General features: G+C 40.2%; 1 protein-coding gene across 12 annotated transcripts in view; it reads right to left on the minus strand.

The window, feature by feature from the left end:
- Positions 1–648: 648 nt before the first annotated feature.
- The window catches only part of tsnax (translin-associated factor X), a 124,361-nt gene continuing 106,192 nt past the window's right edge, over positions 649–18,817 (minus strand). For all 12 annotated transcript variants that reach the window (XM_059982147.1, XM_059982144.1, XM_059982148.1 and 9 more), the window contains 2 exons: positions 15,728–15,855; positions 649–1,846 (listed from right to left, as the gene is read on the minus strand). In XM_059982147.1, the coding sequence (XP_059838130.1) occupies positions 1,460–1,846; positions 15,728–15,855 (515 nt within the window). In that variant the 3' untranslated portion in view covers positions 649–1,459. The remainder of the gene's footprint in view (positions 1,847–15,727; positions 15,856–18,817) is intronic.

The raw sequence follows: 18,817 nt of genomic DNA on the forward strand, positions 1-18,817 counted from the left end.
ATGTCAGTGATAATAAACCTGATTCTGAATTCTGAGTACTAGCCACTGTAGCATCCAAGACATCTTCAAGGAGCAGTGCTTCAAGAAGGCAGCATCCATTATTAAGGATCCCCACCATCCAGCACATGCTCTCTTATTGTTACTGTCCGGAAGGAGCTACAGAAGCCTAAAGGCACACACTCAGTGATTCAAAAACAGTTTCTTCTCTTTCTCTTTTTTAAAAAAATAATTTATTTCTATTTTCTGCATGACTTATGTTAACTATTTAATATTCTTAAATATTTAATATATAATTATTGTAATTCAGTTTTTTTTCTGGATTTATCATGTATTACATTGAATTACTGCCACAAAGTTTAACACATTTCACAACATATGCTGGTGATGTGGGTCCCGAGCTCCTATGCCTCCTTCCTGATGGCAGCAGCAAGAAGAAAGCACGGCCTGGAATGTGGGGGTCTTTGATAATGGATGCTGCTTCCTGTGACAGTGCCCCATGTAGGTGTGCTCAATGGTACAGACTTTAATGTCTACACTATTTTTGTTTTCTTTAAGGACTGTTCTGAGTTTTAAACTGTAACATTTTTAGAGACTTAACATTATTTTACTGTGTAATGCCTTGTTTTTTTCATTTAGTTGGGGGAATGAAAACTCAGGAGTCTTCTATTTTAGAGTAGTCAAATGAATTTATTTTTGGGTAAATAAGTGTGGAAGAACAGTTTCCTGCAAAAAATATTGTAAATTAAGCTGTTACATATTTACAATGACAAACCAAGGTAAATCCATCTTTTATACAGAAAGAGGTTCAAACCCAGAAGTAAAAATAACCATAGTTTAGTTTTATATCAAGAGTACATTTTGTAGCTATCTGATCAAAATAATGCAAAAAGAAATGCAAAGAATATGTTCTATTGGCATAAACATTGGAAGCCCATTCAACAGAAATTAATCTTCAGCAGTCAGATGGAATTTTGAGTTATGAACAAAACTTGACACCTCAAAAACATTAAAGGGTGTAGCATTTAAAATGAAAGCATTCAATAAGGTAGCCAGGATATTGTGGTGAAACTTTATTAAGTTGGGTTATTAATCAATGATCTATTTAAATAATTAGGTTTAATGTCATTGTCAGATATGATGGATAGCCATCACCATTTAAAAAAACAATGTTGTTCTGTCATATTCATAGATTTTTTTTTAACTGAAAATACATATCAAATGTGCAGCCTTTAACGGAATAAAAATTCTGTTTTTTGAAATCTGTAGGAATAAAAAAAAAATCCCCAGTTCCTGTGCACAGATTACAACCAAATACATTTTGAAGTAAAAACATGTTTCATAATAGTGGTTGCAATTCATGTGAAACAAATTCATATCACTATATTTGTGTTATATCAAGCTAATTAACTAATCTGCATATATCAAAAAACCGAAGCAGTTTCATGAAATATTTCATTAACTATACACCTTCCACATGTTCAATCATGGATGATTTAGAACTCAGAACATCAGCAAGCACATGTTTTGGAATTTCAGAGCCCCTCACAGTCAGCATGTAACAGGCATCTTCCACTTTCCCTAGACTTTGTTTCAAAGTGTAAAGCTTCTTGGAAACTTCATATGGTCCAGTATTGCCTATGTAAGTAAACCCATCATAGATAGCACGTAGAAACTGGCTTACTTCAAAGGGTGTTTCAATATCTCCATTTCCTACACTGGTGATACACAAGCGCATCAATTCTCCAGTCAGATCTGCAATACCCAAGAGGTAGTCTGTGGGAGTCACTTGCAGAGAAAGAGGTTGCTGTTCTTGTTTTTGATCTTGAGAACAAGGCAGGGTTGAGTCCTACATGGTAAAAAGCAGAATTAAAAGTTGAAAATATGCACATTAAGTGTTGCCTATTTACAAAATAGGAACTTTAAGCTGTTAACAAGCAGAAAAAGATATTGTGACTAAAATCTTTAATGTGTTTGATCCCAGATTCCATTGTAAAGTAGTTCTGTGCCTATCTCATAAAATGTAAAATCTTTTGGAACCATGCCCTTTGCCCGATATCACTGACTCTGTATCTGGGAATCAGGTGGCAAGTAGGTCTTAGCAGAGGAATGCTGGGTCTTTTTATTAAGATGGTGCTGGTGAAACAGGGTGACATTTTGCAAGCAACTTACAGAGCTTCTAAATATACTTCTGAACTACTCTCACCGCAATCAGCAGCCTGTAATTTCCCTTTAGGTAAAGTACTTATGAACCATCTTAATGAACTAGTGATTCTTGATATTTATTGTTTATTTATTATTATTGTTTTGTTTCTTTGTATTGACAATGAATGTCCGCAAGAAAATGAACCTCAGGGCTGTATATGGTGGCATATATGTCCTTTGATAACAAACGTAGATCCCAAGATCATAAAACATAGGAGCAGAATTAGGCCACTCAGCCCATTGAGTCTTTTCTGGTATTTTCATCATGGCTGATTTATGATCCCCTTCAGTCACATACTCCCCATAACCTTTGACACCCTGACTAGCAAAGAACCTATCAACCTCTGCTTTAAATACACTCAATGATCTGGCATCTACAGTGTCTGTGGCAATGAATTCCACAGATTCTCCATCCTCTGGCCAAAAAAATTCCTCCTTATCTCTATTCTAAATAGACATTCCTTTATTCTGAGGCTGAGCACTCTAGTCCTAGACTCACTCATGATAGGAACCATCCTCTCCATCTAGGTCTTTCAATATTCGATAGTTTTCAATAAGATTCCCCCTCATTATTCTAAATTCCAGCGAACACAGGCCCAAGAACCATCATATGCTCCTCATACATTAATCCTTTCATTCTCATAATCATTCTTCTGAACCTTTCTAATGTCAGCACATCTTTTAGATAAGGAGCTCAAAACGGATCATAATACCCCGTGTGGTCCGACCAATGCCTTAAAAAGCCTCAGCATCACACCTTAGCTAGTCCCTTTGCACTTCTGATTTTTGAATTTTCTCCCTGTTTAGAAAATAGTCTATGCCTTTATTCCTTCTACCAAAGTGCATGATCATACACTGCCCTACACTATGTTCCATGTGCCATTTCTTTGCCCATTCTCCTAATTTGTCAAAGTCCTTCTGCAGACTCCCTGCTTCCTCAACACTATCTGTCCCTTTACCTAACTCTCTATTGTCTGCAAACTTAGCCACAAAGCCATCAATTCCATCATCCAAACAACAAACACAAAATGCTGGAGGAATTTTGCAGCCAGGCAGCAGCTATGGAAAAGAGTAAACAGTTGACGTTTCGGTCTGAGACCCTTCATCGGGACTGGAAAAGAAGATGGGAAGATAGAGTAAGAAGGTGGGGGCGGGGAGGAAGAAGTACATGTTGAAACCAGGAGAGGGGGAGGGGTGAAGTAAAGAACTGGGGAGCTGTTAGATGAAAGAGATAAAGAGCTTGAGAATGGGGAATTCCATCATCCAAATCGTTGACATATAACATGAAAAGAAGTGGTCCCAATACTGACTGCTGCAGAACACCATTTGTCACCTTATCAGGTCCTGGGGATTTGTCCACCATAATTTCCTACTTCAAGATGGCAAACATTCCTTCCACTGTAATCTGTGTAGGGTCCATGACCTCGATGCTACATTTCCTCACATCTATAACATCGGTGTTCATCTCCTGAGTAAACACAGGTGCAAAAAAATCCATAAGAACTCCCCCCATCTCTTTTGGCTCCACACATAGAATACCACTCTGATCTTCCAGAGGACTAATTTTGTCCGTTGTAATCTTTTTGCTTGTAATATATCTGTAGAAACCCTTGGGATTCTCTTTCACCTAGTTTTCTAGGGCAAACTCGTGTTTTCTTTTAGCAGTGTTGATATCCTTCTTCAGAACTAAAAGAAATGCAAAAGCATTGGGACCGAAAGGTGTGAACCCCAAGGTTCTGAACGAGTGTGCTGAGCAGTTGTGCGGAAAACATCATGTGTGGTCCCAGTATCCAAGGGCCAATCGGAAGTCTTGAATGACTACCATCTAGTGACCCTGACCTCATACATCATGAAGACCCTCAAGAGGCTGGTCCTGGCTCACCTCTGAGCCTGGTCAGATCAGCCCTCAATCCCCTGCAGTTTGCCTACCGGGAGTACATTGGAGTCGATGATGTTGTCATCTACCTGCTGAACAGGGCTTACTCCCATTTGGATAAGCAGGGCAGCACCGTGTGGATCATGATTTTTGATTTCTCAAGTGCCTTTAATACCATACAGTCCTCACTGCTGGGGGGGAAGGGGGGAAGCTCCTTTCAATGCAGAATGACACTTCCATTGTATCCGGGATAACGGACTACCTGACTGACAGACCAGTTTGTGTGGCTTCAGAGCTGTGTGTCAGACATGGCTATAAGCAGTACTGGGGCCCCACAGGGGACTGTATTGGCTTCCTTCCTGTTTACACTGTACACCTTGAACTTTAGATACAACACCGAGTCACGTAATCTGCAGAAATTCTCTGATGACTCAGCAATAGTTGGGTATATAAAACGAAGAAGTGATGATGAATACAGGACTCTGCGGGAGGACTTTGTCAAATGGTGCAAACTGAATTATCTGCAGCTCAGTGTTAGTAAGACAAAGAAGATGGTGATGAACTTTAGGAAGATTAAGCCGGCATTGGTCCCTATTACTACTGATGGCGAGATGTGGATGTGGTTGAGCATCTACAAGTACCTGGGGATGCACCTGGATGACAGATTTGAGTGGAGCACCAACACAGAGTCTGTGTACAAGAAGGGCCAGAGTCACCTTTACTTCCTGAGGAGACTGAAGTCCCTTGAAGTATGCAGTCCTCTCCTTCACATGTTCTATCCCGTCTGCTGTTGCCAGTACAATCTTCTATACGCTGGTGTGCTAGGGGCAATGGCATTAACAAAGGTGATGCCAACAGGCTCAATAAACTGATTAGAAAGGCTGGCCCTGTTAGAGGAGTCAAACTGAACACACTGGAGGCTGTGGTAGAACAAACGATACTATGGAAAATCCTGGCAATTCTCAACAATGTTTCTCACCCTTTGCATGTCACCTTGGCTGAACAGAGGACCACTTTTAGTAACAGATTAAGCCAACTGCATTGCTCCAAAGAGCTTTATATGAGGTCATTCTTCACCCTCGGCCATTAAGCTCTATAATGTGTCAACCTATAGCCAAGGAAGTGATGAACCCCCTCCTATTAGACTGTTTCTGGTAACTTATTTTTTTTATTCTTTCTACTTCTCTACTAATATTTAGATCTGTGTACTTGTAATGTTACTGGGACACTGTAATTTCCTTTGGGATCAATGAAGTATTTACCTATCTGTCTCTCCAATCTCCTTAAGTACCTCATTTTTTCTTGACTGCTTTTACTATCGATGGTGAGGATGTGGATGTGGTGAGGACCTACAAGTACTTGGGGGGTGCACCTGGTCCACTTGAGTGGAGCACCAACTCAGAGGCTGAGTATGATAGTTTTTTTGAAACATTATCTCTTGAAAACCAAGGTTTCATAAACCAAGGTTGCCTTTTATTCTGATAGAAACATACAAACTCTGTACTCTCAAAATTACACCTTGACGGCCTTCCATTTACCAAATACATCTTTGCAGAAAACAACCTATCCCAATCAACACTTTCTGATACCATCAAAATTGGCTTTTTTTCAATTTAGAAACTCAATCTGAGGACCAGACCTAACCTTTTCCATAATTACCTAGAAACTAATTTCATTACCATCAATAGATGCAAAGTGTTCCCTACACAAACTGCTGTCAGTTACCCTGTTTCATTTCCCTTTAGTTGGGACTCCATGTACTAATTAAGGGAACTTCCATTAACACACTTGACAAACTATCTCCTATCCAGCCCTTTTATAGTATGGGAGTCCCAGAAAATATGTGAAAAGTTAAAATCACCTACTATCACAACCCTATGGCTCTTGCAACAGTCTATTTCTCTAAATCTACAATATAATTCCATTAACATGGTGAAAATTTTCTTATTCCTCAGTTATACCTATAAAGCCTCATTAGACGAGCTCTCTAGTCTATCTTGTCAGAGTACAGCCATGACATTTTCCCTTACTGGAAATGCCACCCCTGCTCCCCCTTTGACTCCTTCCACTCTATCATGACTAAAACAATGGAACCCCAGAACACTGAGCTGCCAGTCCTGCTCCCCCTATAAACAAGTCTCACTAATGGCTACTAATGTCATAATTCCACATGCTGATCCTTAAGCTTATCCACCTTTCCTAAAATACCCCTTGCATTGAAATATACACAGCTCAGAACATTCAGTCTACCATGTTCAACCTTTTGATTCCTGACCTTGTATGTGGACTTATCAACATCTTTCTCCACAAATATTCCACTATCTGTTCTGGTGCTCTGGATCCCATCCCTCTCAACTGTAGTTTAAACACTCCTCCCCATGCAGCACTAGCAACCGTTCCTACTAGGATATTAGTTGCCTTCCAGTTCAGGTGAAAACTGTCCTTTCTGTACAGGTCCCATCTTCCCTGAATGACAGCCCAATGATCTAAAATTTTGAAGCCTTCCCTCCTGCACCAAGTACCTGGCCATATGTTAATCTGGCCTCACGAGTACGTGGCACAGGTAGTAATCCTGAGATCACAACCCTGGATGTCCTGTCCTTTAACTTAGCACGTAACTCCTGAATTCAGGACCTCGTCACCCATCTTACCCATGTCATTGGTACTGACATGGACCACAAACCTACCCACATAAGAACGCTGAGGACTCAATCCGAGTTCCTGACCCTGGCACTTGGGAAGCAACAAACTATCTGGGCACCTCATTCTCATCCACAAAATCTCCTTTCTGTTCCTCTAACCAGTGAATCCCCTATCACTACATCTCCTCTTTTCTCCACACTTCCATCACAGATCCAGACTTAGTGCTAGAGACCTGTTTACTGCAGGTCATTCCACCCCCATCCCCAACAGTATCCAAAGCAATATACAGTCGGCCCTCCTTATCTGCGAGGGATTGGTTCTGGGACCCCTCGCAGATACCAAAATTCACGGATGCTCAAGTCCCTTATTCAACCTGTCTCAATGGAGTGGACATTAGGACCCAGTGGCAGAACTCTGAATCTGCAGTGTTTCTGTTCATGAAAATAATCACGATCACGATTGAAAATAAAACGGAAATAATAAAGTGATTGGAAAGAGGTGAAACGCCAACGGTCACTGGAAAAGTGCTAGGCTTTGTCAGTCAACGATCCCAATAATTTTAAAGGATAAAGTGAGAAAGGCTCTGCCCCAATGGAAGCTACAATTATTACTAAGCAATGCAGTAATTTAATTATTGGGTTTTGGGTTTTTAATCCTCCACATCAACCCAGCATGGTGGAAAACACACTCAGGAGTGGTCTGTCACTCGATTGAACTCGGAAAATTCCGTTCCTGAGCTCGGCACTGAAACATACGTTCTTAAGTGTTTTATATGCATAGAAAGGTAAAATATATACTATATACTAAGACAAACATTTGACTAACTGCCGCTTAATAAAACCGGATGTACCTGTTCCGACTTACTCAGTAAGAGAACTTACGATTTTTTAAAAATCCTGATCCACGATAACCCATGCATATCCTCCCGTATACTTTAAATCATCTCTAGATTACTTATAATACCTAATACAATGTAAATGCTATGTAAAATAGTTGTTATATTGCATTATTTAGGGAATAATGACAAGAAAAAAGTCTGTACATGCTCTTACAAGTGCTGGAACAGTACTTCTGGGTTTTCGCGATTGCGTTTGGTTGAATTCACGCATGTGGAATTCGCGGATAAGGAGGGCCGACTGTACTTGTTTTGAGAGGAATGACAACAGGGGTATTCTGCACTGGCTGCCTATTCCCTTTCCCTCTCTGACAGTCACCCATGTACCTGTTTCCTGCATTTTTGGGGTGACTACCTCCCTGTAGCTCTTATCTATCAAGAACTAATTCTCCTATACAAGCTGAAGGTCATCAAGCTGTAGCTCCAGTTGCTTAACAAAATCTCTAAGGAGCTATGGCTCAGTGTACTTTGTGCAGCCGTAGTTATCAGGGAGACCGACGGTCTCCCAAAGTTCCCACATCTCACACAAGGAACATACTCTGGACCCATTCTCAGTGCACCAGGTATAGTACGTACTAACAGAAAAATCAACTTAGTGGAGACTTACAGTACTGAAGAGTTTGCATCTGTGCTTGTCCAAGCCTGTAGTTGCATAAGCTATTGAGCTAAAGCCAGACCACTCGACACTGCCCACCTGACTCATGGCCACTCCAACAATGGCTGCAGCAAATTGAAAAGCATTTGGTATCTTCTTTTATATTTGGCTAGCGAACCTTCAGATTTGATCTTTTCTCTCCTTATGATTTTATTAGTTGCATTCTGTAGGTTCTTAAAAGCTTCCCAATCCTCTAAACCCACTAATTTTTGCTATATGATAGGGTCATCTTTTTTACTTTTATTCTGTCTTTGACTATCCTGGTCAACAACAGTTGCCTCATCCTCCCTTTAGAATATATCTTCATCTTTGAGATGTATCAATCCTATGCCTTTCAAATTGTCCCCAGAAACTCCAGGCATTTCTGTTCTGCTGTCATCCATGCTATTGTCCCGCTCTGTAATTCCATTTACTCCACTGTAAAACTGATACATCTGACTTTAGCCTCTCCCTTTCAAATTGCAGGATGGATTCTACACATTATGATCACTGCCCCCCCCCCCTCCTCAACAGTTCCTTTACCTTAAGCTCCCTAATAAAATCTGGTTTATTACACAACCACCCAGTCCAGAATCGCCTTTCCCTCAATGGGCTCAACCACAAGCTGCTCTAAAAATCCATTTTATATGCATTTTAAAAAATCTCTCTCTTGGGATCCAGCACCAACATGATTTTCCCAATCTACTTGCATATTGAAATTTATATCACACATCCTAGCTGCTGTTCAGGCATTTGTATGTAGACTTCCATCAGGGTCTTTTTACCCTTGTAGTTTCTTAACCCTACTCACAAGAAATCTTCATCTTCTGATCCTATGTCACATCTAAGGATTTTATTTCATTTTTTATCAACAGAGCCACCCCACCCCCTTCGCCCAACTGCCTGTCCTATCGGTACAAAGCGTATTCTTGGATGTTCAGCTCCCAACCGTGATCTTCTTTCAGCCACATCTCACTGATGCCTACAACATCATACCTGCCAATCTCTAACTGTGCTACAAGATCATCTATCTTATTCCATATACTGCATACATTCAAATATAACACCTTCAGTCTCATATTCATTACCCTTTTTTGTCGATCCTCACAGTCTAACTACACACTGCATTGACTTGTACATCAACTGCCCCATCCTCAGCTGTATCAATCCCATTCCCATCCCCCACCAATTTAGCTTCAACCCTCCCCAACAGCTCTAATAAATCTATCCGCAAGGATATTAGTCCCCCCCTTGGGTTCAGGTGTAACTTCTTTTTGTACCCAGAAGTGATCCCAATGATTCAGAAATATGACTAACTGCCTCCTGCACCACTTCCTCAGCCATTCATACATCTGTATCATATTCATATATCTGTATCATATTCATATTCCTGTCCTGACTCTCATGTAATCTAGAGATTACTACTTGGAGGCCCTGTTTTACAGCCTTTTTCCAAACTCCTTATACTCACTGAGCAGGACTCTTTTTGCCTTTCACCTATGTCACTGGTGCCAATGTGCACCACGGCCTCTGGCTGCTCACCCTCCTTATTTAGAATCTTCTGGAGCTGCTCTGAGACATCCTGTACCCTAGCTTTTCTTTCGCAGCGACAGAATCTCCTATCCATCCCCCTACCTATCAAGTCTCCTATCCCCAACACTCTGCCTGACTTCACCCTTCCCTCAAAGCTGGCCGCAGTGCCACTGGCCTAGCTGCTGCTGCTGTGCTGATAGGTCATTCCCCAGCCAGTAGTATCCAAAGGGGTATACTCAGTGCTGAGGTGAATGGCCACAGGTGAACCTTGCACTGATTGCATTGATTTTGACTTTGCAATGGATTTCATATAAAGCTGGGATTATGACCTGGTGATTTTGTTAAAATTTTAAATGTTATAGTCAGTCATTTAAAAACTTCACAGCAATGTGAATAATTTTAAATGAACTTTATAAATTAGATAGATTAAGGTGGTTTCACTACATATATCAACAGTAACCATAAAACTAAACAAAAACACCCCTACATTCTCAAGACTGAGAATCACCCATTCATATGAATGGAGTCTCTGATTCTATGTCAGGCCTGATCCGGAGCAGGATTGGTGAGATATAATACTGGGAAATCAGTAATTTCCAGAAATTTTTACTGTAATTTTCAGTTAAAAATAAGAAATATTTAAAAACAGCAACATTGAAACTGATTCCTTCCATAACCTCATCATAATTGCCACATTCACTGCAATGAGGAGCTCAATAATGGCTCTAAGCCTGTACTTGCCTGAGTTTAGAATAATGAGGAGGAATTTTATTGAAACCCATCAAATAATGAAAGGCCTAAACAGAATGGGTGTGGAGAGAATGGTTCCTATTGTGAGTGATTCTAGGACCAGAAAGCACAGTGTCAGAATAGAAAGACATCTTCAGAATAGATGTGAAGAGGAATTTCTTAAGCCAGACAGTTGTGAATCTGTGGAATTCATTGTCACAGACAGCTGTGGAGGCCACATCAATGGATACATTTCAAGCAGAGGATGATAAGTTCTTCGTTAGTCAAGGCATCAAAGGTTATGGGGAGGATGGGGTTGAGAGCGATAATAAATCAGCCACGATGGAATGATGGAGCAGATTTGATGGACCAAATGGGCGAATTCTGCTCCTATGGCTTATGGACTAAATCACCAGTGCTTTGATTGCTATCTCGTTTCTTCACAATTTGCATACCTTGAACATGTGCGGAATACATAGGATGAGAAGATTTGAGGTCTCAGAATCAAAATAATCAACAGAAAAACAACTGACCTTGATCCTTGGAGGTTAAGAAAAAGATGAAGTCAAGAACCTCACAACTAAGCAAAACTTTAAGTTAAAAACAAAGGAGGCATGTCTGATTACAACAATAAAAAAGGTGGACGATTTTATGTCAATTACAGGTAAACAGCTCTTACACAAAGTCGAGTATAAATCATTTTAAAAACCTGAACTGCTGGAGAAACCATCACAGAGGCTGTAGCAAGGACTGCAGAGGTGGAAGATACAATGAAAATGTAATTGGAACTGACCTTAGGGGATTTCCAATCTATTTCCAAGAAGAGATGCTTAAGTAACTAGTGCTAGGTCAAATTACTTATGTGAAGCAAAGAATCATTTTATCAGCGCAACTGGCTTGTTAGCACCATGAATGACTGAACTGGTTAAGCAAACCCACATAAGAACCTATTTTTGAATCAGAATTAGAATCAGGTTTAGTGTTACTGGTATATATCGTGAAATTTAATTGGTTTGCAGTAGCTATACATTGCAATACCCAATTGTTATGTTTTGTAACTCCAAAACATAGAACTAGTTAAAAGCAAAAACACAGAGCCAGGAATGACGTGTCTAGTTTCATTTTTACTTTAAGCGAGGTGCGCATATATGATATGGTGGCGTGACAATGTATGCCTTTTCCAATCTTACTTCCAAGAATTTTGTAAGATGCAAATCATCAGTTCACATTCTCCAAATGCTTCCACCCCTTCCCAATACCCCACCAAATTTATTCTCCCCACACCCTCTCCCAAAGTTTCAAGCACATGACCTTCATCTCTGGTTCCCCTAACCCGGGGGTCGGCAACCCGCGGCTCCGGAGCCGCATGTGGCTCTTTTACGTCTGTGCTGCGGCTCCCTGTTGCTTTGGGAAATAATTGGTTGTGGCGACCCTTTTCCTGGCACATCCGAACCGACTCACAATTAGATAGCCTACGGGGGTTTGCGAGCACAGAGCTTTGGAGCCTCTGCGCCATGGGGGGCAGGTTGAGGGAGGCTTAAAAGTGAGGCTGAAGATTTCGAATAAAGTTTTTTCCTTCGACTGCAGTTACCGACTCCGTGTCGTAATTTTAGCGCTGCGTGTAGCACACCGCTACATGGTCAGTATTTAATTAAAATGTATTTTATGTTAGTTTGTTAGTTTTTGAAATGTAAATCTAAATTTGAAGATTATGGTGATCTTGTACAACCTAAATAAGACTTTGTGGCGACCCATTTCCTGACACATCCGAACCGGCTCACAATTAGCCAGCGTTCAGGCTAAGGGAGATAGCCTACGGGGGTTTGTGAGTACGTGTCTTTTGCAGCATCCGCGCCCATGGGGGGCGGGTTGAGGGAGGCTTAAAAGCAAGGCTGTTTAGTTCGAATAAAGCTATCTTTGACTGCAGTTTACTGACTGCGTGTAGCAACCGCTACAACGTGTTTTTATCGCTGGCTGTCCAGAGGGGAGGTGCTGAAACGCTTTGTCGCGTGTCTGGAAGAAGTGAAAACTTTCCTGGGCAGCAAAGGGCTCACCTTTCCTGAGCTGGAACAGCCAGAGTGGCTGGAAAAGCTACACTTCATGGTAGACATAACAGCGCACCTGAACACGCTGAACACAGCTCTTCAACGGGGTAAGGACGTACAGCCCTGCACATGTTGGAGGATGTTTTGGCATTCGAGCGCAAGTTGACGTTGCTTGCCAGAGATTTACAGAAAGGCACATTGTCTCACTTCCCCAATTTGAGAGAGTTCAAAAAAGGTCACGACATGATAAATTCGGAGTATTTACATTCTGCAATCATTGCAATGCAAACATCGTTTGGGAAACGCTTCTGTGAGTTCAGAGAGGAAAAAAACACATTATCCTTCCTGGTCACTCCCCTAAGCATCGATCCATCCCTACTGAATACGACTGCATTGTCAGGTGTGAGTCAACCTGAACAAGGATGATAAATATTTTAATTGCCTATTATTTTACGTATATTCATATGCTTTCATTGTTCAGTGAAATAGTCCTTTTATTTTTCAGGTTGACAGCTGGCTGACGTTATTTTTGGTTTGCTGCTGGCGGCAAATTTAAGTTTGGCGTTTTTCATAAATACAAGAAGGACTCAAATAGACGTTGAGTATTTTACTTAAAAGTAACCTTCAACCCAACGTCTTTTTTTCGGAGGTCAACATGTTTTTGTTGCATGCAGAAATGTAATTTCGTTTTCTTTGCAGGAGTTCATCAATTTCATAAATGCAACACATTATAGTTTGTTTATACATAGCATAAAGGCAAAACAAAATGTTGTATGCAGTGTTATTTCATTTTAAATGTCAAACGGGTTTTGCGGCTCCCAGTGTTTTCTTTTCTGTGGGAAACGGGTCCAAGTGGCTCTTTCAGTGGTAAAGGTTGCTGACCCCTGCCCTAACCATACTTCTACTGAACAGAAAATTGTCCAACTTCACTTCTGGACCCACAGATCAGCTGACAAAAGGAAAAAATGATCCATCTTCTCGGGTACAGCTCTCAACTACTTAAAATTTGCCGTTATCACCCTTCCTGTCAGAAAAGCAAAGTTTAATTCCTCTATTTTTGAGAGCTGTTGTCCACCCTGAAATTTCCCTTTCCCCTTAAGTGCTTGAAAATGTTACATTCCAGATCTGTTCCCATATTTCCCATAATACTATTTTAAGCTTTGGATCACCACAGTGCAAAATAGCCCAAAGCACAATGAATAACATCTGACACAAATGAGACTGTGATAATTTATCCCTTTTCAATCTTGATCAGTTTCCAACCTTTGATAACACTCAATAATAAATCTCATCCATATTTTAAATGCCAACATATCCTCTCTACTTTAGCTATAACCTTTACTCTGACCATCTTAATCTTTTCCAGAGCTACAACCTTCCAACGTTCTGTTTTCCTCCAGTTCTAAGCACTTGGACATCCTCAGTTGTCGTCGTTCCACTAGTAGAGCTATCATTTTATCAGCACAACTCTCTTGTTAGCACCATGCATAACCAAACTGGTTAAGCAAACTTACATGAGAAATAAACTGATTTCTGAATCAGAATCAGATTCAGGTTTAATATCACTAGCATACAGCTGCAAGAAAAAGTTTGTGAACCCTTTGCAATGACCTAGTTTTCTGCATTAATTACTCATAAAATGGGTGTAGGCAGGTGACCAGAATTGCAAACGCTAATAAATAAACAAACAAACAAACAAATAGAATTGCACTTCACGCTATAAAATTAGGCATCACTAACATTTACACAAGTTCAATATAATATCCAAACTCCTATATTCCTTAATTGTGATTTATGAAGGCCAGTGTGCCAAAAACTCTTTACAACCCTGTCTAGCACACTCCTCAATGTCCTGGTGCTCAGTGTTTAAGTCCTACCCTGGTTTGTCCTCCCAAAGTGCAACAACTCACACCTGTCTGCTTTAAATTCCATCTGCCATTTGCTTCCCACTTTTTCAGCTGGTCCAGATTCCACTTCAAGCTTTGATAGCCTTCCTTGCTATCTACTATGCCCCCAGTCTAGGTCTCACCCACATATCTGTTGTGCTATGTGGGAAAGATGCTAACTTGGTAGCTTAAAATGGGCTGATCTAAAAACAGCAACAGAAATATACAATAATATGTCTCAAGATGTAACTGCACTGGAAAGAGTGCAGTTTTCTGAGGATGTTTCCAAGTTGCAAACCAGCTATTATGTGGGAGGATTGGAAAAGCCAAGCCATTTTCTTTGGAACAAAAGTCGCTGTAGGGAGACTTAACAGAGCTGCACAGATTAAGAAAGTCTTAAAAAAAAAACAGAAGGGATCAATTTTTTCTTTCAGGGGGATTAAAACAAATAAAGGACTAAAATTTAAAGTATTGAGTAGAAAGGTTAAAAAGGACAGATGAGCAATGATGCTTCAACTCAGAGACAGAGTGGAGGCTAGAATCTACAGCTAAGAAGATAACAGAGACAGAAACTCCCATCACATTTTTAAAGTACTTGGATATGAACTTGAAGAGTTATGACTTGCAGAGCTCAGGACTTAGTGCTGGAAGGTGGAGTTAGGCTAGATAGTTCTTTTTTTTGAACTGGCACATACATAGGGTGGAGCATGAGTTTACCATTGCTTCCAAGAGAGGAGATCAGTCCTAGTTCACTTAAGGAATTGAAGAAACAGTCAACGTTTCAGGCTGAGACTCTTCATCAGGACTGATCAAAGCTCAGTAGTCTTAAGTACATAAATAACAGTATAGCCCATTTGATCTATTCAAGCCTGCTTGACTATTCAACATAATAGATAAGTGTAGTGCCATCTTCCTGTGAAAATCTCAAATTCCTCAATTCTCTTATTATATAATAAAATCAGTCTCTAAAAACGCTTAGTGATTGAGCCTATACAGCTCACATGAGTGGAGAATTCTGAAGGTTCACTATCCCCAGGCTGAAGATCTCTTCTCTATTTTCTTCCTTCTTTGCATTCAACTTTAATCATTGTGTCAATATTCAACAGTTTTATTTTTACATTTTATCCCAATCCATAAAATCAAAAAACAGAATTAGACTTTTTTTCTGGAATTGTGCTATCCAGTGCAAATCAAGTTTTTCTAACTTTATTTCAAATGATCCAGTGATAATAAAACATGAATTAACAAATTCAAACAACTTTAAATTCAGAAAATAAATCTCACCTCAGTATGCTCCGCTTCCTCTGCCTTTGGAGTGAAGATTAATTGCTTATTAATCTCATCAAGGCTAATCAGAGTTCGAGTCTTTATGAAATGTTGAAATGAAACAGCTTCCACGTACTCCTGTAAACCTGAATTAAAAACAAAGACTATTGAAATAAAGATCCTCAGAATTTTAACATTTATCACAGTAAACTCTACTTTCAAAGTTATCTACATATCTAAACTTGATTCCAGAAACTAGAATGACTAACTGATCTCTAGGTCAGGCTAATATTACTGCATTCCTGTTAATAAGCGCACAATATAAAAATCCTATAAGACCATAAGATATAGGAGCAGAATTAGGCCATTCAGTTCATCGAGTATGCTCTGCCATTCCATTATGGCTGATTTACCATCCCTCTCAACCGCTTTCTCCTGCCTTCTTCCTGTAATCTCTGATGCCCTATCTTTAAATATACCCAATGCCTCTACAGCCAACTGTGGTAATGAATTCCATAGATGCAACACACTGTAGCTGAAGAAATTCCTCCTCATCTCTGTTCTAAGGGACATCCTTGTATTCTGAGGCTGTGCCCTCTGATCCTGTACTCCCTCACTATAGGAATCACTTCAGAGAAAGGTTAACAACACAAGCTTCAAATGTAAAAAAACACCCCTGAACAAATACTCATTACCAAACCCCAAGATGAGTATATAGGTTAAATTCTTTATCATTTTATTTTTAAAGAATGATAGAAAGTCCTATAAGTGAAACCAAGTGACGCAGGTGACAATGAAGTTTCACTACCGGATGAGCTCAATGCCTTTTATGCTCACTTTGACTGTCAAAACACGGAGGCACCTTCAGGAATTCCCACAGCCCCGGATTACCATGACAAGGAGTATCTGGCTGAGTCCTGAACACTTGTGCTGATTACCTGACTGGAGTGTTCACTGATAACTTTAACTTCTTCTTTCAGCATTTCTCACAGACCCAACTGCTTTAAGCAGGCTTCAATTATACCGGTGCCTAAAGAAGAACGTGGTAACCTGTCTCAGTCTATCATCCTGTTGCACTTAGGTCTATTGTGAATGAAGTGCTTTGAGAGCTAGGTGATGAAACATATTAACTCCTGCCTGAGAAGCAACTTGGTTCCACTCCAATTTGCCTACCGTCACAACAGGTCAAAGGCAATTGCCATTCCATTGACGCAGTCCTGGAACAACTGGATAGCAAAGATGCAAACATCAGGATACACTTCATTGATTACAGCTCAGTGGAGTAATCATTGGAGTGGAACCGAGTTGCTTCTCAGGCAGGAGTTAATATGTTTCATCACCTAGCTCTCAAAGCACTTCATCACAATAGACCTAAGTGCAACAGGATGATAGACATTGAGACAGGTTACCACTATCGTCCCCTCAAAAGTAATCAGGACCTTGGCCTCAATACCTCCTTGTGCAACTGAATCCTTGATTTCCTCACTTGCAGATCCTAGTCAGTTCAGATTGGCAACAACATCTCCCCCACAATCACCTTCTGCACAGGTGCACAAGGATGTGCTTAACCCCTTGCTCTACTCATTTTATACTTATGAATGACTGTGAGGCTAAGCACAACTCCAATACCATATTCAAATTTGCTGATGACATTTTAGGTCATTGGCCTAATAGAAGATGGTGACAAATCAGCATAAAGGAAGATGATTAAAAACCTGGCTGAGTGGAGCCACAACAACAACCTCCCAACTCAATGTCAGCAAGACAAAGGAGCTGATTATTGATTTCAGAAGGAGGAATCTGAAGGTCCATGAGCCAGTCCCTTATTGGGGAAAATCAGAGGTGGAGAGGGTCAGCAACTTCAAATTCCTTAGTGTTATCATTTCAGAGGCTCAATCCAAGCTGGAGCATGTAAATGCCATTAGGAAGAAAGCATGGCAGTGCCTCTGCTTCCTTAGTTTATGAAGACTCAGCATGTCACCTAAAACTTCAATAAACTTCTATAGATGTGCAGTGGAGAGTATATTGATTGGCTGCATCATGGCCTGGTATGGAAACACCAATGCTTTTGTATGGAAAAGTTTACAAAAGAAGATACAACCCAGTCAATCATGGGTAAAGCCGGTCCCAGCATTGACCACATCAACATAAGACCATAAAATTTAGCAGCAGAATTACGCCATTTGGCCCATCAAGTCTGCTCCACCATTTCATCATAGCTGACCCAATTTTCCTCTCAGCCCCAATTTCCTCCCTTCTTCCCATATCGCTTCTTGCCCTGACCAATCAAGAATCTATCAACCTCTGGCTTTACACTAGTGAAGTTTAAGAGACTACTAGACAGGTATATGGAGGAATTTAAGGTGGGGAGTTATATGTGAGGCAGGGTTTGAGGGTCAGCACAACATTGTGAGCCGAAGGGCCTGTAATGTGCTGTACTATTCTATGTTCTATGTTAAATATACATAAAGACTTGGCCTCCACAGCTGTCCAAGGCAAAGAACTCCACTGATTCACTGCTCTGGCTACATGGAGTGCCGTCAAAGAAAAGCAGTATCCATCAATGACCTTCACATTCCAGGCCATGCTCTTTTTTCACTATTGCCATCAAGAAGGCACAGGAGCCTCAAAACCTGTATCACCAGGTTCAGGAACAGTTATTAACCTTCAACCATCAGGCTAATGAATCAGAGGGGATAATTTCACTCAATTTCATTGATCTGTTCCCATAACCTATGCATTCATTTTCAAGAATTCTTCATCACATGTACTTGATATTTATTATGTATTATTAATATTACTATTTCTCTTTGTGCTTACTGTGAATGCCTGCAAGAAAATATTTTATTATTTATTTTATATATTTCTTTATGTACAAACCCCATTTCCAGAAAAGTTGGGATATTTTCCAAAATGCAATAAAAACAAAAATCTGTGATGTTAATTCACGTGAATCTTTAATTAACTGACCAAAGTATAAAGAAAAGATTTTCAATAGTTTTACTGACCAACTTAATTGTATTTTAAAAATATACACAAATTTAGAATTTGACGGCTGCAACACACCCAACAAAAGTTGGGACAGAGTTAAAATAAAATTTAAAAGTG

Source organism: Hypanus sabinus, chromosome 10 (genome assembly GCF_030144855.1).
Source record: "Hypanus sabinus isolate sHypSab1 chromosome 10, sHypSab1.hap1, whole genome shotgun sequence".
Classification (NCBI taxonomy): Eukaryota; Metazoa; Chordata; class Chondrichthyes; order Myliobatiformes; family Dasyatidae; genus Hypanus; species Hypanus sabinus.